Source organism: Oncorhynchus kisutch, linkage group LG10 (genome assembly GCF_002021735.2).
Source record: "Oncorhynchus kisutch isolate 150728-3 linkage group LG10, Okis_V2, whole genome shotgun sequence".
In the NCBI taxonomy this organism is placed as follows: domain Eukaryota; kingdom Metazoa; phylum Chordata; class Actinopteri; order Salmoniformes; family Salmonidae; genus Oncorhynchus; species Oncorhynchus kisutch.
In genome coordinates this window covers 59,380,514-59,407,304 of record NC_034183.2, presented here as the reverse complement: position 1 = coordinate 59,407,304, position 26,791 = coordinate 59,380,514, and the positions used below count along the sequence as shown (strand labels likewise).

The 26,791-nt window shown below is 48.7% G+C and overlaps 1 protein-coding gene across 2 annotated transcripts in view; it reads right to left on the bottom strand.

Moving 5' to 3' along the window:
* Positions 1-26,144, bottom strand: part of LOC109891967 (coiled-coil domain-containing protein 134) — a 47,584-nt gene extending 21,440 nt beyond the window's left edge. The window contains exons 1-27 of one of the 2 annotated variants that reach the window (XM_031834301.1): positions 25,832-26,144; positions 25,588-25,743; positions 25,253-25,376; positions 25,073-25,123; positions 24,604-24,677; positions 23,648-23,753; positions 19,589-19,792; positions 19,284-19,453; positions 19,028-19,142; positions 18,827-18,943; positions 18,627-18,726; positions 13,260-13,394; positions 13,051-13,159; positions 12,845-12,936; positions 12,603-12,744; positions 12,397-12,508; positions 12,235-12,295; positions 10,038-10,135; positions 9,621-9,798; positions 8,721-8,871; positions 3,858-4,145; positions 3,605-3,773; positions 2,570-2,674; positions 2,172-2,282; positions 1,739-1,893; positions 1,319-1,403; positions 542-723 (exon numbers count right to left, since the gene is read on the bottom strand). In XM_031834301.1, the coding sequence (XP_031690161.1) occupies positions 542-723; positions 1,319-1,403; positions 1,739-1,893; positions 2,172-2,282; positions 2,570-2,674; positions 3,605-3,773; positions 3,858-4,145; positions 8,721-8,871; positions 9,621-9,798; positions 10,038-10,135; positions 12,235-12,295; positions 12,397-12,508; positions 12,603-12,744; positions 12,845-12,936; positions 13,051-13,159; positions 13,260-13,394; positions 18,627-18,726; positions 18,827-18,943; positions 19,028-19,142; positions 19,284-19,453; positions 19,589-19,792; positions 23,648-23,753; positions 24,604-24,677; positions 25,073-25,123; positions 25,253-25,376; positions 25,588-25,737 (3,384 nt within the window). In that variant the 5' untranslated portion in view covers positions 25,738-25,743; positions 25,832-26,144. The remainder of the gene's footprint in view (positions 1-541; positions 724-1,318; positions 1,404-1,738; positions 1,894-2,171; positions 2,283-2,569; positions 2,675-3,604; positions 3,774-3,857; positions 4,146-8,720; positions 8,872-9,620; positions 9,799-10,037; positions 10,136-12,234; positions 12,296-12,396; positions 12,509-12,602; positions 12,745-12,844; positions 12,937-13,050; positions 13,160-13,259; positions 13,395-18,626; positions 18,727-18,826; positions 18,944-19,027; positions 19,143-19,283; positions 19,454-19,588; positions 19,793-23,647; positions 23,754-24,603; positions 24,678-25,072; positions 25,124-25,252; positions 25,377-25,587; positions 25,744-25,831) is intronic. The other variant, XM_031834302.1, reaches the window with a different exon arrangement.
* Between the last annotated feature and the right edge of the window lie 647 nt (positions 26,145-26,791).

Sequence of the window (26,791 nt, the reverse complement as noted above, 5' to 3'; positions counted from 1 at the left end):
ACATCATCGGCTTAGCGCACCACAGCACAGTGGACCGAGGAGTAGCTACACTCTACAGAGCAGCCACTGATATGGAACTACTGCCCTGACTGATACAGGGTGGTGTTATTCAACACCAAAATGGTTATATAGGAAGGAGGGACACATTAAGTGCATTCTTCACTATACATACACAGCATAGACTAAACTATGCTATAGAGACAGCGGGAAAGAGAGGAGTTGAAGATGCTTCGTGTAGAGTTACTGTGAGCTCTGACCCAGTCATTAAGTGATGACAGTAATGATACGCAGTATTTATAAAGTGTGTTTATCCCCATAACCCTGCCATTAACACCAGTGTACTATACAGACTAGAAAAGGCTGTAGAGAAAGAGAAACAGAGCGTAGAAAGGAAGGACACATTTGAGTGCTTTACCACATCAGCCTTGTCGAACAACAGTGAAAACAATGAATCAACGGAAAATGTAGGAAGAAAAACAGTATGGGGAAGAACTCTGGGGTGTTAACAGCTCTGGAGTGTGAGTGAGTGTGTGTGTCTGACCTGCAGCAGGAGGCCGTAGAGTGTGGTGATGAGGCAGTGGGCCCCGTAGGATCCCAGCGGGTGCAGAGAGCTGTCTGTGTCCCCCAGGGGCCTCTGTCCTGCCCTGGGGCCAACACTCACACACAGCACTGGAGACTCCAGGTCAACGTCTAGAACAGCCTGCAGCAGCCTCAGGGAACTAGCTGTGGGGTGGAAGGCGAGGGAGGAGAGGCAGAATGAGGGAAGACAGAGGAACGAGAGGATGTGGAGGGAGAAGGTGTGGGATTCGGAGTGAGGAGAGGGAGAACGTGGGCAGAGAGGGGAGAGGTTGAAAGAGGATTGGCAGGAGACGGGGAGGAAGGAGAAGATGACCAGAGAGAAAGAGTGTGGGTGGTAAGAGAGAGGAAGGGAGAGACAGGGTTACAGGTCAGTGGGAGATCTGATTAAACACACTGAAACACAGGCCAGGAGCTGGTGGCCATTTGCAGAACCCTTTTGTCAAACACTCATGTACACTGAGATATTAGACCCCTCTAAGGGAGAGAAGAGACAATTAGAAATAGCAGAAAGAAAGAGGGAGAGCGAGAGAGAAAACAGACAGAGGGAGGAGGCGGTAGAGGAGGAGAGAGAGACCGTAGATCACCCTGACAGCCCACTCATACAACAGGGAGACAGAGATACAGAACCAGCGGGACATTTCTATCCCAACTCCTCTGTTGGAGGAAGGAAAACATAACAGAATTAAAGCCTGTGTAACAATGCTGCTTTGCTCTGCTTAGTGTGGTGGAGCGTTGTTACCCAGTAAGAGGCTGCCTGTCTTCCTCTTCCCAAAGACCAGGGCCTGCACCGTGCTGCCCAGGTTCAACCTGATGCTTCTATGGACCTTGGGATTCAGAAAGGGAAGAAAATGACAAGACATGATAAGGCAACAACCATAGAACTAGGAATGTAATTTAACAGGATCTCTATGTCAATGACGCTCTCTATTCAACAACACACTGTCATACAGTACAAGACAAAATGTATTGTCTAACATCAAAGTCTCTGATACATTCTGCTTTGAGTGCTGTTTTCAATGTGTGTGTTCCACTGTCAGCTGTAGAGGACAGTGTCTCCCCCCTGGTAAGTCCCCTGCTCCTGTCCTCATTCGAGTGTGTTTTGTACTACATTGTGTAGCCTGTGTGAAGGTCTTCATAAGGGTTAGCGTGACAGAACAACCTGAGCTGAATGAGTGTGCTGCAGGGTGACGAGAGAGGACAGGAGCAGACGAGAGCAGCACAGCAGGGCAGACGGAGGAGAGAGGGATGAGGAGAGGTCCAGCATAGCCTGCAGTTGGTCCATCAGCCCGGCGTTACACAGCAGCATGGACACAGCTGGGGAGGAAAAAGACAAAAAGATCACACTCAAGACATTATCCAATATATAAAACATACTACCAATTTAATGTGTGGGTGTGTTGTGTGCCCTTGTGAATGGCACCGACTGGTTCTGTACAAGTATGTGCCTCTCTTACAGGCCAGACGGCACAACGCAATCTGTGTCTCTGGGGGACTGTGTGTGTGAGAGAGAGAGGCAGGTGGCAGCGCGTATGAAGGCTGCTCGATGTGTTGCACTTAATGAGAAGGACAGGGTGGCAGACTGAGTTTGTCACCTCTGTCAGTGCAGTGAGGGGGTGACAGGCGCAGACAGCAGTACAGGTAGCTGAAGGCTGGCAGCAGACACTCCGTGTTGGAGGCTTGCAGCTTCCCTGCCAGGTTACTCACTGGAACGCGCCCATAGTAAGACAGGAGACAAAATAAGACATCCGACAGAATACAAGATCAGAACATCTATAGTCAGAAGACAGCCGACTTTCATCTACAAATTCAGCTTATGTCATATGCTTTGTTGATGCGAGCAAAAACCCTAAGGCATTTAAATATCGATTGAACTAATATTGAATGTAGAGTGAGTACAGCGAGAAATAGTGGACAAGTTATGACGTCAGACCAAAGCTATAGATCTGAGTGAATTATGCATGACTGACTCCTTTTGATGCTGTGACCTCACCGTGGTAGAGCAGTTTGAAGTGGATGCCGTCCATCTCATTCTCAGTGGAGCCACTGGTCTGCATCAGGCAAAGCAACCTCAGGACCAGAGGGAGAGAGCCCACGGCTAAAGAGATTGGGAAAGGATAAGGGGGAGAAATAATTAACGAGAGAAAGAGCAAGAAAGAGGCCAAAACACTCATTTTCATACTCCCTTGGCTGCATTTGATTTACATTAGATAGTCAAGAAAGATGCCCAGGGTCCCTGCTCATCTGCGTGAACACGCCTTAGGCATGCTGCAAGGAGGCATGAGGACTGCAGATGTGGCCAGGGCAATAAATTGCAATGTCTGTACTGTGAGGTGCCTATGACAGCGCTACAGGGAGACAGGACAGACAGCTGATAGTCCTCGTAGTGGCAGACCACGTGTAACAACACCGGCACAGAATCGGTACATCCGAACATCACACCTGCGGGACAGGTACAGGATGTCAACAACAACTGCCCAAGTTACACCAGGAACGCACAATCCCTCTATCAGTGCTCAGACTGTCCGCAATTGGCTGAGAGCTTGTAGACCTTTTGTAAGGCAGGTCCACACCAGACATCACCGGCAACAACGTCACTTATGGACACAAACCCATCGTTGCTGGACCAGACAGGATTGGCAAAAAGTGCTCTTCACCCTAGGAATCACGGTTTTGTCGTCACACCAGGGGTGATGGTCAGATTCTCATGTATCGTCGAAGGAATGAGCTTTACACCGAGGCCTGTACTCTGGAGTGGGATTGATTTGGAGGTGGAGGGTCCGTCATGGTCTGGGGCGGTGTGTCACAGCATCATACATAGATTAGTGCCTAATGGTTTCTCTGACTGATTTCTCTTTATGAATTGTAACTCAGTAAAATTGTTAAAAATGGTTGCATGTTGCATTTATATTTTTGTTCAGTATACAGTTATCTTTCCCAACTGTATTTGTAACATGTGGATATATGGCAAATTATATAGATAGACTATATATATAAATAATGGTATACTCTCCTTTTTTCTCCTCACCTCCTGTCCCCTGGCTGCTCTCCAGGCCCAGTCTCTGGAGCACCTGTAGCAGAGTGGGTCTGAGTAGGGTACACAGGCCGGCATTACAGCCCCGCCGGCCCTGCAGGAAACTCCCCAGCACCTCTACAGCACGTTCTGCCAGGGGAGCTTCGCTGGTACACACCATGCCCTACAGACACAGAGAGGCAGGGGTTCATGCAGAGAGCTGGGGTTGCCCAGTCTCTGGACAGTACATGGGGTCTCCCTCCCTCACCAGCAAGTTCAGTATGACAGTGGGGCTCTTCTCCAGCAGAGTCAGCAGGGCTGTGTTGTCTGGATCCTGGTTCTGCTCTGACGGGCCCTTTGTCTTCTTACTGTTTGTGTCTGACTGCGGTGTGGCCTGAGCACGGTGGGACAACCACAGCTCCAGGACCCGGGGCCCAAAGTGCTCGGCCAGCTCTGGGTAGCGGAAGAGGAAGTGTAGGAGTGGAGGGTGGTGGGTGTAGAGGGAGGCGAAACTGGGGCTGGAGGACAGGGCCTTGCTGATGCAGTTTAGAGGAGCCTGGACAAGAGAAGGGGGGGCAGAGGACTAAAGAAGGAGAAGGAAGCACAACTCTGATGCTTAAGGTCATTTGTTGTGACTTGACTAACAAGAAACAGAGGAGTTATGGCTTTGTACATTCATCAACCACTTCATTTACCAATAAGGTGTTGAGGAATAATGGAGACTTGCAGACCCATGTCCTTAATTCCCTTGTGAGTTCCAAATGTCTCTAACAGTTGCCCCTGCCTGAGTTTTTTCATGCGCGTGATGTCAGAATGCTCGCACTGTTCCATGTGATTGTTACGCAACAGGACAGTTACCCGCGCTGCCCTCAAACCAAGGCACGCTGCCTGATAATTATATATAGGCTGTGTTTCAACTAGTCAATTTCAAATTATTTTCTAACTAGTTTTATTTTCTAACAGTTTGAATTGATGTGTGTTCCACCTCCTCGTTAATTTGCACAATAACTAGCCCATTTCATGGCTGCGGACAATTTATGTTTGAGGCTTTACTGAGCGGACAAACTTCTCTCTTCAACGTGAGCCCAAGCACTTCCCCAGTGTTTCCCCAGATCATGTATGAAGACATTGCACATCTCTACTCAGAACAGGCCTTGTACAAACGTTTTCCACCAGCACATTTTCTGGCTGGCGCCCGCATTGCCTTCATGGTTGCTTACCTTACAAATTGGACTTTGGACATGTGTGCGTTCCTATCAAAGTAAGTGGCTTATTTTCTGTATATCTTGTTGTTGTTTCTGCTGTAGCACACCATATGTATGTATGGATCATAATGTAGTTAGTTTTATTCACGTTTTCAAGTACTGGTGACAAATCATGCATTCTGATTCTTGCATAGATTGTACTGGACACACATGTGTAAAATACTTTTTTGAATGTAGTACTGATTATGATGAGCTGATGCTAAGCTATTTGCCAGCTATGTGTGGCACCATGTTTGTTTACATCATACAATGCATTCTGGTTGTCACGTAAGCGTCTGTCAGACCAAAGATGTTATAACAAGGGATAGTTCACTCAAATTAATTATGGTGCTTTCAAGACAACTGTAAAATCACGTCAATGATCTTCAGGTCGGAAAGTCGTGGCTCTAGAAAGAGGCCCGAGTTCCCAAGTTGGAATTCCGAGTTGGATGACTGTTTTTTCCAGAGTTTTCAGTTGTCTTGAACACACTGAAGTCTGAGATTTTCCAGTTCCCAGTCGTTTGGAATGCGGCATCAGATTGTAACTTTGGTACCTCAGGGTTGCCAGCTCAGACCCCCTTTTCCAGGGGTTTTATTTTTATTTAGTATAAACTTCCCCCCTGGCGCTCAAGGGCGCCAGGCTCCCCAGCATTACGCACTTCTGCCACCATCATTATGCACACCTGTTTCCCTCATCACGCGCATCAGCAATCATTTGGACTCACCTGGACTCAATCACCTGTTATTTCCTTCCCTATATCTGTCTGTCCTCCAGCCCGGTTCCCCGCTTCCACATTAACGTTCCTATGTTGTTTTGTTACCCGTGTGCTGACGCTGTTTCTGTCTTGTGCCTGGTCTGTTCCTCATTAAATGTTTGACTCCCCGTACATGCTTCTCGACTCCAGCGTCGGTCCTTACAGAATACGGAAGCCATCAAACAAAGCATCGGGGCGTGCTGTCGTTTCAGTTGGTGGTGACGTTGAGTCCGGGGGCCACTGCCGATGGAACCGGGGGTGCCTAAGTCAGCTCGTTGGGCTACCACGCCCTAGCTGGCTCATTGGGCTACCACGCCCTAGCTGGCTCGAGAGGTTTCCTCGCCCAGGCTCCCACGCCTCGGCCGGCTCCCACGCCCAGGCTCCCACGCCTCGGCCGGCTCCCACGCCCAGGCTCCCACGCCTCGCCCAGGCTCCCACGCCCAGGCTCCCACGCCTCGCCCAGGCTCCCACGCCTCGCCCAGGCTCCCACACCTCGGCCGCCTCGCCCAGGCTCCCACGCCTCGGCCGGCTCCCACGCCCAGGCTCCCACGCCTCGGCCGGCTCCCACGCCCAGGCTCCCACGCCTCGCCCAGGCTCCCACGCCTCGCCCAGGCTCCCACGCCTCGCCCAGGCTCCCACGGCTCGCCCAGGCTCCCACGCCTCGGCCGGCTCGCCCAGGCTCCCACGCCTCGGCCGGCTCGCCCAGGCTCCCACGCCTCGGCCCGGCTCGCCCAGGCTCCCACGCCTCGCCCAGGCTCCCACGCCTCGGCCCGGCTCGCCCAGGCTCCCACGCCTCGCCCAGGCTCCCACGCCTCGGCCCGGCTCGCCCAGGCTCCCACGCCTCGCCCAGGCTCCCACGCCTCGGCCCGGCTCGCCCAGGCTCCCACGCCTCGCCCAGGCTCCCACGCCTCGGCCCGGCTCGCCCAGGCTCCCACGCCTCGCCCAGGCTCCCACGCCTCGGCCCGGCTCGCCCAGGCTCCCACGCCTCGCCCAGGCTCCCACGCCTCGCCCAGGCTCCCACGCCTCGCCCAGGCTCCCACGCCTCGGCCCGGCTCGCCCAGGCTCCCACGCCTCGCCCAGGCTCCCACGCCTCGGCCCGCCTCGCCCAGGCTCCCACGCCTCGGCCCGGCTCGCCCAGGCTCCCACGCCTCGGCCCGGCTCGCCCAGGCTCCCACGCCTCGGCCCGGCTCGCCCAGGCTCCCACGCCTCGGCCCGGCTCGCCCAGGCTCCCACGCCTCGGCCCGGCTCGCCCAGGCTCCCACGCCTCGGCCCGGCTCGCCCAGGCTCCCACGCCTCGGCCCGGCTCGCCCAGGCTCCCACGCCTCGGCCCGGCTCGCCCAGGCTCCCACGCCTCGGCCCGGCTCGCCCAGGCTCCCACGCCTCGGCCCGGCTCGCCCAGGCTCCCACGCCTCGGCCCGGCTCGCCCAGGCTCCCACGCCTCGGCCCGGCTCGCCCAGGCTCCCACGCCTCGGCCCGGCTCGCCCAGGCTCCCACGCCTCGGCCGGCTCGCCAGGCTCCCACGCCTCAGCCGGTTCGTCAAGGTTTTTAGACCCAGCCGGCTTGTACAGCGCCCGTGCCTCGGCCGGCCCATGAGGCTCACCCAGGTGGGACGCCGGGTACTGTCACGCCTGCTCCCGCTCTTCCCCCCTGGTGCTCGAGGGCTCTGGGCTTCCCAGCATTACGCACTCCTGCCACCATCATTACAGCCACCTGCTTCCCTCGTCACGCGCATCAGCGATCATTTGGACTCAATCACCTGTTATTTCCTTCCCTACATCTGTCTGTCCCCCAGCTCTGTTCCCCGCTTCCACATTAACGTTCCTATGTTGTTTTGTTACCCGTGAGCAGAAGCTGTTTCTGTCTTGTCTGTTACTCATTAAATGTTTGACTCCCTGTACCTGCTTCTCGACTCCAGCGTCGGTCCTTACACATAGTAATATTTCCTGCATCATATCCCCCACGATACTTTCCCCCCATTTCTACTCCCATGGACTTGAAAACCCCCCATAAATGAAATTAATCCCCCCCACAAACTGCCCTAAAATGGTTTCATCCCTATTTAGCTTTCGCGCTAGTTAGGCTAGGCAGTAGGCTTGTATTTGGTGTGATGATCTGTGACGTGAAAACATTTGATTTACTTTGTGATTTGTCAAAAACAGTAAACGGCTTGTCAAGTCATGTGCTCCGGTTCTTGTATATACTGTAACAAGTACCTTTACGATTTGTAATATGCTGAAAAGTGGCTAAACTAAGTTCATAGTTTTCAGGCAATGAGCGCAGCCGTCTTTGACTTTGTGTCTTATAGTGAATGGCATTCTGGGATTAGGAAGTTTTTGCCAAGTCAAACATAAAAAACGTGGCTGCCATCATAAAGAATTTAGCTGCTGTCAGCTTAGTTGACACGCATTTATTTTCTAAACAACATTACATTAGTCTCTTGTGCTCACCAGAGATGTGGTACATCAGCACAACCTGTCATTTAGACTGGCTGATGGAATGAGTTTGGCTGTGGATGTGTTCCGTGTGATGATTGGATGATGAAGTTCGCATTCATCTTTTACAATAAAAAGGTCAAATTGAGGAATAAAGTTTAAGATGTTTATTTTCCATCAGTACCATAAAATTTTTAGATGCTGTTCAGACAACAATGCTGTTAAGATGCGTTTGTTGCGTCATACGTTCTGTTGCTACTGTTCTAATCACATATTTGAGATTGTACGCTGCAGGGAGCACTCATCAATGATCACAAATACGTGATCATACGCGTCAAAGGGTTGAGGACTAGAGTTGTGTTAGCACTGTTGTGGACATAAAAGGGTTGAGGACTAGAGTTGTGTTAGCACTGTTGTGGACATAAAAGGGAAAACTCTCTCTCTTTCATTAATAACCATTAATAACCAGCTTTCAAAAAGAAAGGCATATATAGTTGATGTAACTCCATAACCGAGTTCCAAGAAAGGAAGAGTGTTAGTTGGAGCATTTTGCACCAAAGTGGGATTCTATTTCATTGACTACAACTTTACAACTTCAGTTAAATACTCCAAGGAATGAACAACCCTTCTGCAATTTATTACATGTTGTTAGAGCGCCAGCAGCCCACTATTATCATCCTATTGAAATGAGTTGACTTACCCAGTCCAGGTCGGGGCTCTTGTCCTGTGTGACAGACAGCAGGTAGAGGGCAGACCTGAGCACACAGGGAGGCAGGGCCGAGTCTCCCTGCTCCTGCACAGAGCACAGCAGAGTCACCACACAGGAGAACACCGTGGAGTCAGGGAGCAGCCTGGTACACACACACAAACACACACAAAGTTTTATGGTGGACGAGCACACACACAACGATTGGTGGTGCAGTGATAGGTACAGGAAGTAAATTGTATTGTACAAAACATTATGAACACCATCCTAATATTGGGTTGCACCCTTTTTTCAGAACAGCCTCAATTAGTCGGGGCATGGACTCTACAAGGGGCTGAAAGCGTTCTACAGGGATGCTGGCCATGTTGACTCCAATGCTTCCCACAGTTGTGTCAAATTGGCTGGATGTCCTTTTGGTAGTGGACCATCCTTGACAAACACGGGAAACTGTTGAGTGTGAAAAACCCAGCAGCGTTACAGTTCTTGACACATTCAAACCAGGGCGCCTGGCACCTACTACCATACCCTGTTCAAAGGCACTTAAATCTTTTGTCTCACCCTTTGAACCTCTGAATGGCTCACATACACAATCCATATGTCAAGGCTTACAAATCCTTCTGTAACCTGTCTCCTCCCCTTCATCTACACTAATAGAAGTGGATTTAACAAGTGACATCAATAAGGGATGATAGACTGACCAGGTGAATCCAGGTGAAGCTATGTCATGGAACGAGCAGGTGTTCCTAATGTTTTGTACACTCAGTGTATAGACACACATACATAACCCTCCCATGCTATGTAAATCACTGGCCGCAGTAAACAGACATCTTTCAAAGCAATGCCATGTCGTTAATAACCATACAACTATGCCAGTGTCTACATGTCCCCAAGTACCTGTCTCCATGCTGCAGGGCCAGGTGCAGCAATGTGAGCAGACAGTACTGAGTGGCCCTGGGGCCGGCAGGGTCACATTGGGGCCCTGGGGACTCACACAGCAGAGAGGGCCACTCACACACACGACAACACAGAGAGGGCAGGCTGGACCTCAACACAGCCTCTATCTCCTCACAGTCTGGGGAACACACACACACAGAGAGACAGAGAGAGAGAACACTGACACCAGCTCTCAGTAGACCTGTTCATTATTGAATTGCATCACAGTCACAAACAGGACATCCACACCACACGTTACCCGGCATAATAAAGTCCAAAGGCCTTCTCCACAGACTTTAAGTGCTACCAAAGAGCTTTACTGTGACGTGAAACCTTAATGCTACTGTGTTTTTCGTGGCTAATGTGTTGTGTCAGTACCTTGTGGGAGGATGCTGGCTGCAGGGTCTGGTTGGGACAGAAGAGACACACTGAGCCTCTGCAGAAAACCACAGCAGGCTGCATTCAGAGCTGGGTTTCTACCGTGAGATGAGAAAGTGAGTGAGTGTGAAAAAAAGAGAGGGAGGGACAACTAAGAAAGATAGATGTTGTCTTTTATACACTATACAGTGGGGAGAACAAGTATTTGATACACTGCCGATTTTGGAGGTTTTCCTACTTACAAAGCATGTAGAGGTCTGTAATTTTTATCATAGGTACACTTCAACTGTGAGAGACAGAATCTAAACCAAAAATCCAGAAAATCACATTGTATGATTTTTAAGTAATTAATTAGCATTTTATTGCATGACATAAGTATTTGATACATCAGAAAAGCAGAACTTAATATTTGGTACAGAAACCTTTGTTTGCAATTACAGAGATCATATATTCCTGTAGTTCTTGACCAGGTTTGCACACACTGCAGCAGGGATTTTGGCCCACTCCTCCATACAGACCTTCTCCAGATCCTTCAGGTTTTGGAGCTGTCGCTGGGCAATACGGACTTTCAGCTCCCTCCAAAGATTTTCTATTGGGTTCAGGTCTGGAGACTGGCTAGGCCACTCCAGGACCTTGAGATGCTTCTTACGGAGCCACTCCTTAGTTGCCCTGGCTGTGTGTTTCAGGACGTTGCCCTGCTGGAAGAACCAGCCACGACCCATCTTCCATGCTCTTACTGAGGGAAGGAGGTTGTTGGCCAAGATCTCGCGATACATGGCCCCACCCATCCTCTCCTCAATACGGTGCAGTCGACCTGTCCCCTTTGCAGAAAAGCATCCCCAAAGAATGTTTCCACCTCCATGCTTCACAGTTGGTATGGTGTTCTTGGGGTTGTACTCATCCTTCTTCTTCCTCCAAACACGGCGAGTGGAGTTTAGACCAAAAGGCTCTATTTTTGTCTCATCAGGCCACATGACCTTCTCCCATTCCTCCTCTGGATCATCCAGATGGTCATTGGCAAACTTCAGACGGGCCTGGACATGCGCTGGCTTGAGCAGGGGGACCTTGCGCGCGCTGCAGGATTTTAATCCATGACGGCGTAATGTGTTACTAATGGTTTTCTTTGAGACTGTGGTCCCAGCTCTCTTCAGGTCATTGACCAGGTCCTGCTGTGTAGTTCTGGGCTGATCCCTCACCTTCCTCATGATCATTTATGCCCCACTAGGTGAGATCTTGCATGGAGCCCCAGATCGAGGGTGATTGACCGTCATCTTGAACTTCTTCCATTTTCTAATAATTGCACCAACAGTTGTTGCCTTCTCACCAAGCTGCTTGCCTATTGTCCTGTAGCCCATCCCAGCCTTGTGCAGATCTACAATCCCTGATGTCCTTACACAGCCTTCTGGTATTGGCCTTTGTGGAGAGGTTGGAGTCTGTTTGAGTGTGTGGACAGGTGTCTTTTATACAGGTAACAAGTTCAAACAGGTGCAGTTAATACAGGTAATGAGTGGAGAACAGGAGGGCTTCTTAAAGAAAAACTAACAGGTCTGTGAGAGCTGGAATTCTTACTGGTTGGTAGGTGATCAAATACTTGTCATGCAATAAAATGCTAAATATTTGCTTAAAAATCATACAATGCGATTTTCTGGATTTTTGTTTTAGATTCCGTCTCTCACAGTTGAAGTGTACCTATGATAAAAAAATTACAGACCTCTACATGCTTTGTAAGTAGGAAAACCTGCAAAATCGGCAGTGTATCAAAAACTTGTTCTCCCCACTGTATATAATAATGGTATCAAACCTACTCCTGTGTGCAGTAAATGTTCTGACTTAGCATTTCAACTGAGTTTAAAAAAAATATCCAAATGCACTTTGGACTCAGTTTCATTACAGCTCATAGGGGAGAGTTACAGTTAGTGAACCTCAAGCACAACCACATAGCCAGCCTGGCCTGTGAGCTTCCTCTTCGTCTGCACACAAAACAGACAAGACTGATCCACCGATGAGAGAAGAGCTTTCATGGCCAGACTGAAACAAAATGACGTGAAAGAAGCTTCTGTGTGTCACCTCTCACTTTCCTGGGCACTTTTACTGGGTCCACTCAATAACAAGTCCACACTATAACAGAGCCATTAGCAATTATCTGTCTGGGGGGGTGATAGTGGTCTGTGTGTGTGTTCTCAGGTTCTCCTGTTACCGGTTTCCTGCACAGAGGACAGCTTTGTGCTCCAGAGCCAGCCTGAAGAAACCAGAGGATGCTGGAAAGAAGAGAGGAAGAAGAATGGAGGAGGAGACATGGGTCAGTTACCTGGGGGTGAGGAAAACAATGATCCCCCTACCCCCAGACAACATGCCTCACCTAGTTTGGCAGCGAAGAGGGGCATGAGGGAGGGTAGAAGGGAGAACTGGTACGACAGGATGGAGAAGAAGTGCTGGAGCACCTGGGCGCTGGGGGCGAGCTCACAATGCCTCTACACACACACACACACACACACACACACACACAGTGTGTGAATGTGTAGACACATGGTGCATGAACGTGTGTGTGCTGGGGGCGGGGCTCACTGTGACGGTGGGGATGCAAACAGTGTCACAGCAGTGTAGCAGACACAGACACAGGGACTCCAGCGGGTCCTGAACCTGCTTGGATGGAGCTGTGAACACATTCTCCTTCAGGCCAGGCTCAGACGAACACTGCTCCACTAGCCTGGAACACACAGACACACATTAAACACACTGGAAATAGGGGGTGGGGCGGGGGGTAAATGTTATCGGTGACTGCAACAATTGCATTCTGCCTCACTAACCTGCAGGCGGCATGGAAACAGACCAGGGCCTGGAGTAGAAACCCTCCCGCTCTCGAGGCCTGGCTGCTGGGCTCATCTCCTCTGAGGCTCACCTGGAAGAGTAACAGGGACACAGTCAAGAAACCTTTCCAATGGTGTTTCCTGAAGTGAAGTGGACTTCCCCCCCCCCCTTGCTGACACACAAAGGTGAACAGAGACTGACTCACTCGGCACCGTGAGGAGGCAGGTAAGGGCAGCTCAGTGCACCGAGCAATAATGTCTTCCACCAGCTTCTCCAGCTGTTTGTACTGTACTGGGCTGGACTGGTGGTTCACCCTACAGAGACACACAGTACAGAGAGAAATCAACATGTAGCTCATGTTTGTGGTGCTCACAGCCAGCACGCGTCCGTCCGTCCGTCTGTCTGTCTGTGTACCTGAGGAGGGCGGTGGCAGCGTGGGCTGCCTGTGTTGCCACCTGCAGACTGGGGGAGCAGACTCCAGAGAGCACTGCCTCTGCCACGGCCACAAACCCTGGAGCGCTGGGGAACAGACGCACCCCCGCAGGCTGCCTGGAGAGAGACACACCGATAATAAACAGCTGTGACCTCTCTCTGTCACAACGCTCCACAGTGATGTTCTGATGTCAGCCACACGGCACCATTAGAGATGTGGTCAGGCAGGCTGTTGCCACAACAACGCTGGACAGCCCAGAGGAACCTGGAAAATCCTCAGAACAACCCACGGCTGTAGGCCGTCATTGTAAATAACAATTTGTTTTTAACTGACTTGCCTAGTTAAATAAAAATACATTTTAAAATACGAGATACTGTGAATGAGGTCAAATTACCCCTCTCTCTCACACCTTTCTCTAGAGCTTGTTCAGCACTGAGAACAATCTTGTTACTTTCACTGAACGTAAAGGACAAATTGCGATACATTCAAAAAATGTCAAATAGACCGTCTGTTATGTATGAGGTAGACAGACCTGATGCCTCACCTCTCTGCTGTTATGTATGAGGTAGACAGACCTGATGCCTCACCTCTCTGCTGTTATGTATGAGGTAGACAGACCTGATGCCTCACCTCTCTGCTGTTATGTATGAGGTAGACAGACCTGATGCCTCACCTCTCTGCTGTTATGTATGAGGTAGACAGACCTGATGCCTCACCTCTCTGCTGTTATGTATGAGGTAGACAGACCTGATGCCTCACCTCTCTGCTGTTATGTATGAGGTAGACAGACCTGATGCCTCACCTCTCTGCTGTTATGTATGAGGTAGACAGACCTGATGCCTCACCTCTCTGCTGTTATGTATGAGGTAGACAGACCTGATGCCTCACCTCTCTGCTGTTATGTATGAGGTAGACAGACCTGATGCCTCACCTCTCTGCTGTTATGTATGAGGTAGACAGACCTGATGCCTCACCTCTCTGCTGTTATGTATGAGGTAGACAGACCTGATGCCTCACCTCTCTGCTGTTATGTATGAGGTAGACAGACCTGATGCCTCACCTCTCTGCTGTTATGTATGAGGTAGACAGACCTGATGCCTCACCTCTCTGCTGTTATGTATGAGGTAGACAGACCTGATGCCTCACCTCTCTGCTGTTATGTATGAGGTAGACAGACCTGATGCCTCACCTCTCTGCTGTTATGTATGAGGTAGACAGACCTGATGCCTCACCTCTCTGCTGTTATGTATGAGGTAGACAGACCTGATGCCTCACCTCTCTGCTGTTATGTATGAGGTAGACAGACCTGATGCCTCACCTCTCTGCTGTTATGTATGAGGTAGACAGACCTGATGCCTCACCTCTCTGCTGTTATGTATGAGGTAGACAGACCTGATGCCTCACCTCTCTGCTGTTATGTATGAGGTAGACAGACCTGATGCCTCACCTCTCTGCTGTTATGTATGAGGTAGACAGACCTGATGCCTCACCTCTCTGCTGTTATGTATGAGGTAGACAGACCTGATGCCTCACCTCTCTGCTGTTATGTATGAGGTAGACAGACCTGATGCCTCACCTCTCTGCTGTTATGTATGAGGTAGACAGACCTGATGCCTCACCTCTCTGCTGTTATGTATGAGGTAGACAGACCTGATGCCTCACCTCTCTGCTGTTATGTATGAGGTAGACAGACCTGATGCCTCACCTCTCTGCTGTTATGTATGAGGTAGACAGACCTGATGCCTCACCTCTCTGCTGTTATGTATGAGGTAGACAGACCTGATGCCTCACCTCTCTGCTGTTATGTATGAGGTAGACAGACCTGATGCCTCACCTCTCTACTGTTATGTATGAGGTAGACAGACCTGATGCCTCACCTCTCTGTTATGTATGAGGTAGACAGACCTGATGCCTCACCTCTCTACTGTTATGTATGAGGTAGACAGACCTGATGCCTCACCTCTCTGCTGTTATGTATGAGGTAGAGAGACCTGATGCCTCACCTTTCTACTGTTATGTATGAGGTAGACAGACCTGATGCCTCACCTCTCTAATGTTATGTATGAGGTAGACAGACCTGATGCCTCACCTCTCTGCTGTTATGTATGAGGTAGACAGACCTGATGCCTCACCTCTCTGCTGTTATGTATGAGGTAGACAGACCTGATGCCTCACCTCTCTGCTGTTATGTATGAGGTAGACAGACCTGATGCCTCACCTCTCTACTGTTATGTATGAGGTAGACAGACCTGATGCCTCACCTCTCTGTTATGTATGAGGTAGACAGACCTGATGCCTCACCTCTCTACTGTTATGTATGAGGTAGACAGACCTGATGCCTCACCTCTCTGCTGTTATGTATGAGGTAGAGAGACCTGATGCCTCACCTTTCTACTGTTATGTATGAGGTAGACAGACCTGATGCCTCACCTCTCTAATGTTATGTATGAGGTAGACAGACCTGATGCCTCACCTCTCTGCTGTTATGTATGAGGTAGACAGACCTGATGCCTCACCTCTCTGCTGTTATGTATGAGGTAGACAGACCTGATGCCTCACCTCTCTGCTGTTATGTATGAGGTAGACAGACCTGATGCCTCACCTCTCTGCTGTTATGTATGAGGTAGACAGACCTGATGCCTCACCTCTCTGCTGTTATGTATGAGGTAGACAGACCTGATGCCTCACCTCTCTGCTGTTATGTATGAGGTAGACAGACCTGATGCCTCACCTCTCTGCTGTTATGTATGAGGTAGACAGACCTGATGCCTCACCTCTCTGCTGTTATGTATGAGGTAGACAGACCTGATGCCTCACCTCTCTGCTGTTATGTATGAGGTAGACAGACCTGATGCCTCACCTCTCTACTGTTATGTATGAGGTAGACAGACCTGATGCCTCACCTCTCTGTTATGTATGAGGTAGACAGACCTGATGCCTCACCTCTCTACTGTTATGTATGAGGTAGACAGACCTGATGCCTCACCTCTCTGCTGTTATGTATGAGGTAGAGAGACCTGATGCCTCACCTTTCTACTGTTATGTATGAGGTAGACAGACCTGATGCCTCACCTCTCTAATGTTATGTATGAGGTAGACAGACCTGATGCCTCACCTCTCTGCTGTTATGTATGAGGTAGACAGACCTGATGCCTCACCTCTCTGCTGTTATGTATGAGGTAGACAGACCTGATGCCTCACCTCTCTGCTGTTATGTATGAGGTAGACAGACCTGATGCCTCACCTCTCTGCTGTTATGTATGAGGTAGACAGACCTGATGCCTCACCTCTCTGCTGTTATGTATGAGGTAGACAGACCTGATGCCTCACCTCTCTACTGTTATGTATGAGGTAGACAGACCTGATGCCTCACCTCTCTGCTGTTATGTATGAGGTAGACAGACCTGATGCCTCACCTCTCTGCTGTTATGTATGAGGTAGACAGACCTGATGCCTCACCTCTCTACTGTTATGTATGAGGTAGACAGACCTGATGCCTCACCTCTCTGCTGTTATGTATGAGGTAGAGAGACCTGATGCCTCACCTTTCTACTGTTATGTATGAGGTAGACAGACCTGATGCCTCACCTCTCTAATGTTATGTATGAGGTAGACAGACCTGATGCCTCACCTCTCTGCTGTTATGTATGAGGTAGACAGACCTGATGCCTCACCTCTCTGCTGTTATGTATGAGGTAGACAGACCTGATGCCTCACCTCTCTGCTGTTATGTATGAGGTAGACAGACCTGATGCCTCACCTCTCTGCTGTTATGTATGAGGTAGACAGACCTGATGCCTCACCTCTCTGCTGTTATGTATGAGGTAGACAGACCTGATGCCTCACCTCTCTACTGTTATGTATGAGGTAGACAGACCTGATGCCTCACCTCTCTGCTGTTATGTATGAGGTAGACAGACCTGATGCCTCACCTCTCTGCTGTTATGTATGAGGTAGACAGACCTGATGCCTCACCTCTCTACTGTTATGTATGAGGTAGACAGACCTGATGCCTCACCTCTCTGCTGTTATGTATGAGGTAGACAGACCTGATGCCTCACCTCTCTACTGTTATGTATGAGGTAGACAGACCTGATGCCTCACCTCTCTACTGTTATGTATGAGGTAGACAGACCTGATGCCTCACCTCTCTGCTGTTATGTATGAGGTAGACAGACCTGATGCCTCACCTCTCTGCTGTTATGTATGAGGTAGACAGACCTGATGCCTCACCTCTCTGCTGTTATGTATGAGGTAGACAGACCTGATGCCTCACCTCTCTGCTGTTATGTATGAGGTAGACAGACCTGATGCCTCACCTCTCTGCTGTTATGTATGAGGTAGACAGACCTGATGCCTCACCTCTCTACTGTTATGTATGAGGTAGACAGACCTGATGCCTCACCTCTCTACTGTTATGTATGAGGTAGACAGACCTGATGCCTCACCTCTCTGCTGTTATGTATGAGGTATACAGACCTGATGCCTCACCTCTCTGCTGTTATGTATGAGGTAGACAGACCTGATGCCTCACCTCTCTGCTGTTATGTATGAGGTAAACAGACCTGATGCCTCACCTCTCTGCTGTTATGTATGAGGTAGACAGACCTGATGCCTCACCTCTCTGCTGTTATGTATGAGGTAGACAGACCTGATGCCTCACCTCTCTACTGTTATGTATGAGGTAGACAGACCTGATTCCTCACCTCTCTGCTGTTATGTATGAGGTAGACAGACCTGATTCCTCACCTCTCTAATGTTATGTATGAGGTAGACAGACCTGATGCCTCACCGCTCTGCTGTTATGTATGAGGTAGACAGACCTGATGCCTCACCTCTCTGCTGTTATGTATGAGGTAGACAGACCTGATGCCTCACCTCTCTGCTGTTATGTATGAGGTAGACAGACCTGATGCCTCACCTCTCTGCTGTTATGTATGAGGTAGACAGACCTGATGCCTCACCTCTCTACTGTTATGTATGAGGTAGACAGACCTGATGCCTCACCTCTCTGTTATGTATGAGGTAGACAGACCTGATGCCTCACCTCTCTACTGTTATGTATGAGGTAGACAGACCTGATGCCTCACCTCTCTGCTGTTATGTATGAGGTAGAGAGACCTGATGCCTCACCTTTCTACTGTTATGTATGAGGTAGACAGACCTGATGCCTCACCTCTCTAATGTTATGTATGAGGTAGACAGACCTGATGCCTCACCTCTCTGCTGTTATGTATGAGGTAGACCGACCTGATGCCTCACCTCTCTACTGTTATGTATGAGGTAGACAGACCTGATGCCTCACCTCTCTACTGTTATGTATGAGGTAGACAGACCTGATGCCTCACCTCTCCAGTATCTCTGTGAGCAGCAGCAGGCCCTGTCTCTGCACCTCCACGTTAGTCAGCCTCAGGGCCTCCTTCAGACTGCGTACCAGAGACTCAATACCTGACACACACACACACACACACACTGTGACTTTTACGTCTTGCTCAGTAATTCTATGATGCCATACTGTGAGTGTGTGTATGTGTCCTCTTTCTCTCACCGTAGACAGAGTGACACTGAGAGAAGAAGAGCGGGTCCTCAGTGAGCAGCAGCAGACAGCTGTAGACGGACCACAGCAGCACCTCACTGCCACTGTTCAGACGCTCAAACAGAAACTCTGGGAGAGAGAGAATGATGAGACACAGGAGAGAAAGATACGCTCACAGAGTGGCGTCTCAGACATTCAAACATGTTCTCTCACCAGGTACGTCTGCCTGGATGAAGGAAGCACAGTACTGGCTGGGGGAGTGGACCAGGATAGCAGCCATACACTGAGCACTGGCCACCTGCAATGTCTCATCCCCACACAGCAACAGCTACAACACACACACACATTAGTCGTCATGACAATGTCTTCAAACACTGCCGTTTTATAGAAACGCAATGTAATGAGTCAAAGACATCTTCTACTGCTGCTATCACATTTTAACAAAAGATGGTGGTAGATTGGTGAAAACCTTTTTGAGTATGAGTGGCAGTGAGCAGCGCTCCAGGGAGAGCTGGGTGCTGGACTGGGCCTCTTGGTCCTGGTCCAGGCTCTGATCCAGATCAGACCGGATCTGCTCACAGGGGCTGTTCATCAGCACAGACACCACCTCACCCAGCTTCAGCAGCTGCTTCAGGAAGCCTGACGCACAAACAGAAAACATACTTCCATATTCACTGATTCATGCTAAATGTTAGGTTACATGCACATATTTTATGATACTACCGCTTATTATATGGTAATAAGCACCGCCCCCCTAAATATGATGGTTCTCACCCAGGCAGTTGATGGTGAGCTGAGAGGAGCAGGCGTGGGACAGGGTCTGCATCAGCAGCACACACACCCTGTCTCTGAGGGGGGATGGCAGGGACTGGGCCGCTCCCCCCGCCCCCCACACCCTCTGCCACACGTAGAACACTGAGGCCTTCAGACCCTCGTCTGGGTAGAGCAGCGTGGAGCACAACCGCTCCAACAGGGGCACTGGAGCGAGAGAGGGAGCGAGGAGGATGAGAGGGAGCGAGAAGGGGAGAGAGGGAGAGGGAGCGAGAAGGGGAGAGAGGGAGAGGGAGCGAGAAGGGGAGAGAGGGAGAGGGAGCGAGAAGGGGAGAGAGGGAGAGGGAGCGAGGAGGGGAGAGAGGGAGGGGGAGGAGCAAAGAGGGGAGAGAGGGGGGGGGAGCGAGGAGGAGGAGCAAAGAGGGGAGAGAGGGAGGGGGAGCGAGGAGGGGAGAGAGGAAGAGAATGAAAAAGGGAGGTGGGGGAGAGGAAATGAGACAGACACATACACACAATAAGGCAGAGACAGACAGAACATAAGGGCGATGGCCGATGGGTGAGAAAACACACAGTGAACAAAGCAGGAACTAAACCCCAGCTACACTCTTGGCTGAGAGTAGCGGTGAACAGACCGTTGTGTGTATAAAGCATGGCAGGCTGATACTACACACCAGACTCAGTCAGACACCCTGTTGAATTGAGTTTGTTTAACTTTGACGCAGCCAGCTTGAGCTGCTCACACAAGCCAGCCAGCCTGAGAGTTAGAGACCCGTCAGACTCCAGAGGCAGCCAGCCTGATAGTTAGAGGCCCGTCAGACTCCAGAGGCAGCCAGCCTGAGAGTTAGAGGCCCATCAGACTCCAGAGGCAGCCAGCCTGAGAGTTAGAGACCCGTCAGACTCCAGAGGCAGCCAGCCTGAGAGTTAGAGGCCCGTCAGACTCCAGAGGCAGCCAGCCAGGAGAGACTCCCGGCTCCAACCAGGTCTGGCTACACCACAATACAAACTGGAGGAGAGAACGGAGGGAGAAAACACGTCTGCCTGTGCATTTCAACACTATGCAAAGTAATGTAAAGGAAAATAATGACATCAATTCGACAGATGATTAAAAACAAGCTGTGGCTACTATTTGTGAGTTGAGTTCTCTGTACTGAATAGTTTCTGCCCCTCTACTGTACTCTCTCTCTCCCTCTCTATTCAGGGCCTCAGTGCCTGTGTATCAGCTGGGAGGCGTGAGCTCGCTGACAGGCAGGCACCGTCAATAGTGGCAGTCCACATGGACTCATGACACCGCGCTGCTTAGACAAAATAGTAAAACACATGTCCACACACACAAAACTATTACGAAGAGGCTGCGGTTCTGGATTTTCTGGAAAAGTTGTGGCTAAATATAAAGAGATTTCTGTCTGAAGTTTACATACACCTTAGCCAAATACATTTAACGCAGTTTTTCACAATTCTTGACATTTAATCCTAGTAAAAATTCCATGTCTTAGGTCAGTTAGGATCACCACTTCATTTTAAGAATGTGAAATGTCAGAATAATAGTAGAGAGAATGATTTTTCAGCTTTTATTTCTTTCATCACATTCCCAGTGGGTCAGAAGTTTACATACACTCAGTTAGTATTTGGTAGCATTGCCTTTAAATTGTTTAACTTGGGTTATACGTTTTGGGTAGCCTTCCACAATAAGTTGGGTGAATTTTGGCCCATTCCTCCTGACAGAGCTGGTGTAACTGAGTCAGGTTTGGAGGCCTCCTTGCTCGCACACACTTTTTCAGTTCTGCCCACAAATTTTCTATAGGATTGAGGCCAGGGCTTTGTGATGGCCACTCCAAGACCTTGACTTTGTTGTCCTTAAGCCATTTTGCCACAACATTGGAAGTATGCTTGGGGTCATTGTCCATTTGGAAAACCCATTTACTACCAAGCTTTCACTTCCTCACTGATGTCTTGAGATGTTGCTTCAATATATCCACATAATTTTCTTTCCTCATGATGCCATCTATTTTGTGAAGTGCACCAGTCCCTCCTGCAGCAAAGCACCCCCACAACATGATGCTGCCACCCCCGTGCTTCACGGTTGGGATGGTGTTCTTCAGCTTGCAAGCCTCCCCCTTTTTCCTCCAAACATAACGATGGTCATTATGGCCAAACAGTTCTATTTTTGTTTCATCAGACCAGAGGACATTTCTCCAAAAGGTACGATCTTTGTCCCCATGTGCAGTTGCAAACCGTAGTCTGGCTTTTTTATGGCGGTTTTGGAGCAGTGACTTCTTCATTGCTGAGCGGCGTTCCAGGTTCTGTCGATATAGGACTCGTTTTACTGTGGATATAGATACCTGTGTACCTGTTTCCTCCAGCATCTTCACAAGGTCCTTTCCTGTTGTTCTGGGATTGATTTGCACTTTTCGCACCAAAGTACATTCATCTCTAGGAGACAGAACGCGTCTCCTTCCTGAGCAGTATGACGGCTGCGTGGTCCCATGGTGTTTATACTATTGTACTATTGTTTGTACAGATGGACGTGGTACCTTCAGGTGTTTGGAAATTGCTCAAAAGGATGAACCGGACTTGTGGAGGTCTACCATTTTTTTCCTGTGGTCTTGGCTGATTTCTTTAGATTTTTCCATGATGTCAAGCAAAGAGGCACTGAGTTTGAAGGTAGGCCTTGAAATATATCCACATGTACACCTCCAACTGACTCAAATGATGTCAATTAGCTTTTCAGAAGCTTCTAAAGCCATGACATAATTTTCTGGAATTTAAAAGCTGTTTAAAGGCACAGTCAATTTAGTGTATGTAAACATCTGACCAACTGGAATTGTGATACAGTGAATTATAAGTGAAATAATCTGTATGTAAACTATTGTTGGAAAAATTACTTGTGTCATGCACAAAGTAGATGTCCTAACCAACTTGCCAAAACTATAGTTTGTTAACAAGAAATTTGTGGAGTGGTTGAAAAACAAGTTTTAATGACTCCAACCTAAGTGTATGTAAACTTCCAACTTCAACTGTATGTAGCTGCTGCCCACTCTGCTACCTACGTAGCTGTTGCTCAGTGCTCCGCTCACTGCCGCTCCCCCCTCCTTGATTGGCTGCTGCTCAGTGCTCCGCTGCTGCTTCCCCCACCCCCTTGATCTCCAATGAACGTTGTACACAGAAGACATGCTCGACATGTTACAACTATTGCATTCCATAACCCAGTAGGTTATTAAGCATAAGCGCGATTTCATTTTATTTTTCAGGGTGGGAATTAGGCTACATACAGCTATTTACATGTTGCACAAAAAATACATGTTCAACATGTTTGTACAAACGTGGTGTCTGTTGTCACAGTATTGCAAACATAAGCATCCGGGGGCACTGGGTGATGAAAATGAACTCGCCCATTTTCAGACTCTGGTTACCGGTCGGGATACGAGCTCGGCTGCCTAGATCGTTCAGGTGCCCAGACGTGGAACAGCTGTAGGTAGCTTACTCATGCCGTAGGCTACTAACATTATCACAGAGAGACTGAATAGCAGTTAGAGGGCCTTGTATGTGGTTAAAATGCAGATCGTTTTTTGCCCCAATGCAAAACTCAAGTGGGGAGTTATACATGCAGCTATATAGGCAGCATATCAAATATAAGCAAGGCACAGACACGCAGTCCAATTAATGTTCAATTTTCATCATTATTGCAAACATTGGCTATAGTAGGAGGCAGACAGCAGGAGGCAGACAGGCAGTCAAAGTAGTAGTGCTGTTTTTCAGTAACTCTGGCTGGTGGCCAAACTATAAAACCAGTACATGCAAATTCACAATAACACACACAGCTCACCACCACACAGGCTAAAACCTCTCAATAATATGCCAGCCCCACCTGACCTAAGTTAAGATACAAATGACTAATGGACCAAGTACCAGGTCATTACACAGGTAATGGTTCTAAGAGAAATATGTCAGAGAACGCATTGAGGGTGATCCAAGGTAAACACTCAATATGTAGCACAAAGGAGATGAAGAGCATTTTAATGTGAGCTTGGTGAGAGATGGTGATGGTGTGGAACACAGTCTCACCATGGCTGGAGGCCAGGCTCTGTGGCAGGGAAGGAACAGCATCTACCAGCTTCCCCAAGAAGGTGAAGGTGGGCAGGAAACCCCTCACACTGGACTGGTCACACAGCTGGACGTGGGACAAAGAGGAGGCTCGACAATCATTTTCACGCACTTTTGTGTGTAAATTCATACCAACCAATTCAATCTATTCCTAGAATACAGTATGACTTCATTCCTGTCCGTCTGTCAATGACAGCTAGTCCACAACCCTTCCATTCCCACTAGTAACAAAGGTGCACCAACTTCTTTATTCCATCGTTTGAATCTAAGTTTCTTCCTAGTAGTGTGAGAGGACTTGTTCACACCTCAGCCCGCTGTTATCATCCCCAGTCAACCCTACAGTCAGCCCTACCACCTGCTGCTTACACTAGAGTTTACTGTTTCCCAAGGTGACACAACAACATAGACTACAGAGCCAACATTTCAACTGTTTACCAAACAAGCTGGCTTTACCTAACTGATGTGTGTGTGTGTGTGTGTGTGTGTGTGTGTGTGTGTGTGTGTGTGTGTGTGTGTGTGTGTCTCTCTCTCTCTCTGGTACTAGACCCAGTCATCTGCTGGTGTAAAGATCAAATCCAAATCAAATCAAATGTATTTATATAGCCCTTCTTACATCAGCTGATCTCAAAGTGCTGTACAGAAACCCAGCCTAAAACCCCAAACAGCAAGCAATGCAGGTGTAGAAGCACGGAGTGTTGGACCGAGAGTGTTGGACTGAGAGAAACACGTTAAAATTAACAGACAAAGCCAATAAAGTGATGACCAAAACGGTGGAAAAGCCAAGTCTATCGACAAGCTTAGTGTACAAACGATGGGTAGGCATGAGATTCTATCTGGCATTTATTCCTGTCTCTTTGTTTCTGAGTGAATTTGGAACAGAGAGACAGTGATAGACCTGTATGTGTGATATTACTCACTTGTGTGTCTATCTCATCCAGGATGTAGCACACATACTGTTCACTCTGTAACTCCAAGAGCAGCTGAACCAGCACTGAACCAAGACAGGGGGGGGGGGGGGGGGAGAAAGAGAGAGACTTATCATAGCATTATTCATGGAGCTCAATTGACACGGTTTTGAAAACTTGCAAATTGTGCATTTCACACTTTACCCTGGCACAGTGATTTTGTTAGCGCTCCAACACAGTGGTCCTGTGTGGTTCCATAACCAGCAACACTCTAATTAACAATTCTGCTGAGGCACTCAACAACCCATATCTCTCTTCAACCCAGACTAAGAGAGCCAATGAACCTGGTCATGCTATAGAATGTGGTGACATGAGGTACAAGTTGAGACAATAGTACAAAGATATTATGATTTAGTCAGTAAAGAGTGAGCCTTCTCAAGCGGCCGTGTCTATAATCAGGCCATTTAAGCTTTCCTCTTACCCTGTATGGCCTGCTCCAGAGTGGCTGGGTCCTCTACTGTGTGAAGCATCCCTGTACGGAAAACAGTCAAATAATGGTATAGATAAAGCCAGGCTTTGTTTGATTGTGTGTGTGTGTGTGTGTGTGTGTGTGTGTGTGTGTGTGTGTGTGTGTGTGTGTGTGCGTGTGTATCTTTCTTACCCAGTAAAGATGCTGTGAAATGCAGACAGACCCTGTGGTCCTGCAGTAGCAGCTCCTTCAGAGCCCCAGGACAGCTCTTCAGGATCCCACTGATCCCTGATAGCGCCACAGACTTTCTCACAGACTATTGAAGGGCAAGAGATGTCATTATAATGATAATACATTTTATTTGCGCCTTTCAAGATACCCTGGACACTCAGAGTAAAACAAATGATGGAACCACAGGGGTAGCCAAGTGTATATAAGGGTTGATGGCAGCTCATGTCATGTTAGCTGTTGTAGCAGAAATACCAATATGTGGTTAATAAAACATGTTGAATATTTAGATATCATACCGCAACGTTTTTGCTTTCCATCATCTCAATGACACAAGCGACGCAGATCATCAAGCCGCCCTGGTCCGGGTGACCCATGCGAACACGAACAGACCATTTCGGATCGTGCCTGAAGTGAATCTTTTCATAAATCACGTCCACGCTCGTCATTTCACCCTGAAAATCAATACAGACCAGAATGGTTTGTTTTATTGTGTAACTGGTCATATTTCAATGTATCTAAAGTAAATGTATTGTAACCTACCTTCTTGCCTTTCCTCCCGCGGTTGCTAGCTAACTTTAGCTAACTTTAGCGTAGCTAGCTGACTGTCACCGGAGATAATTTACTAGTTTTATTTAAACTGCCAGATAATGGGTCAAAATGAATAGGTTAACATTGTCTTAAATAACTAACTGCCGCTAAATAATGTTATTACAAACAAAACGATCAAGGCTAGCCAAGTAGCTAGAGAAGTCAGAGATTTAACCTTCTCTAAAGAAAGTCATGTAGCTAACTAGCTACTGATGTTCGCGGCAAAACTGTCAATAGTGAATCATGTGACAGCAAGGCTAATTTCTGGCTCCACCAATGAAATCACTTCATTGATATTTGGACTACCACAGAAATAGGTATCTTTATTTCAAGCCGAATTTGAACCTGCGACCAAAAACAAGTGCACTGCCTGTGGCAGTATTGAAGCCAGGAATAAAATACGTTTTTGTCCAACACAAGCCCACTGCACTGCTGGTGGCCTGTCATAATGGCAGGCTCGGCCGCACGTAACTCCCTGGACCAGAGCGAGTTAGTGATCTGACTCCTGTCAAGGTGATGGAAGAGGGGGGTTGGATCTACAACAAAATCATAATCTCTCATTTGCTTTGATCTGAGTGCTCTGATCTGCACAGGCCAAGATCTTTGAAGCTGGGGTCTGCATTTCTTCAGATGTTCATATCACCATTCATCTTCATACATAGGGGCCATGGGCTGTTGCTCTGAATCATGTCACAGTGTGTGTCTCAGTCTGTGTTATGCTCAGCTTCCTGTCGAAGTGACAGACAAGACTTTGCTTAGAGACACCATAGGTCTGTGACCACCAGCCAAAAAATACTGAGTGACTAATGTGGAGGCAAAAATAAGAGCCTTCAGAATGTAATACATGGATGGTTCTGTAGAACGGGTTCACAATAACATTTTATCATTGTATTAGCTACTTATTTCACATTT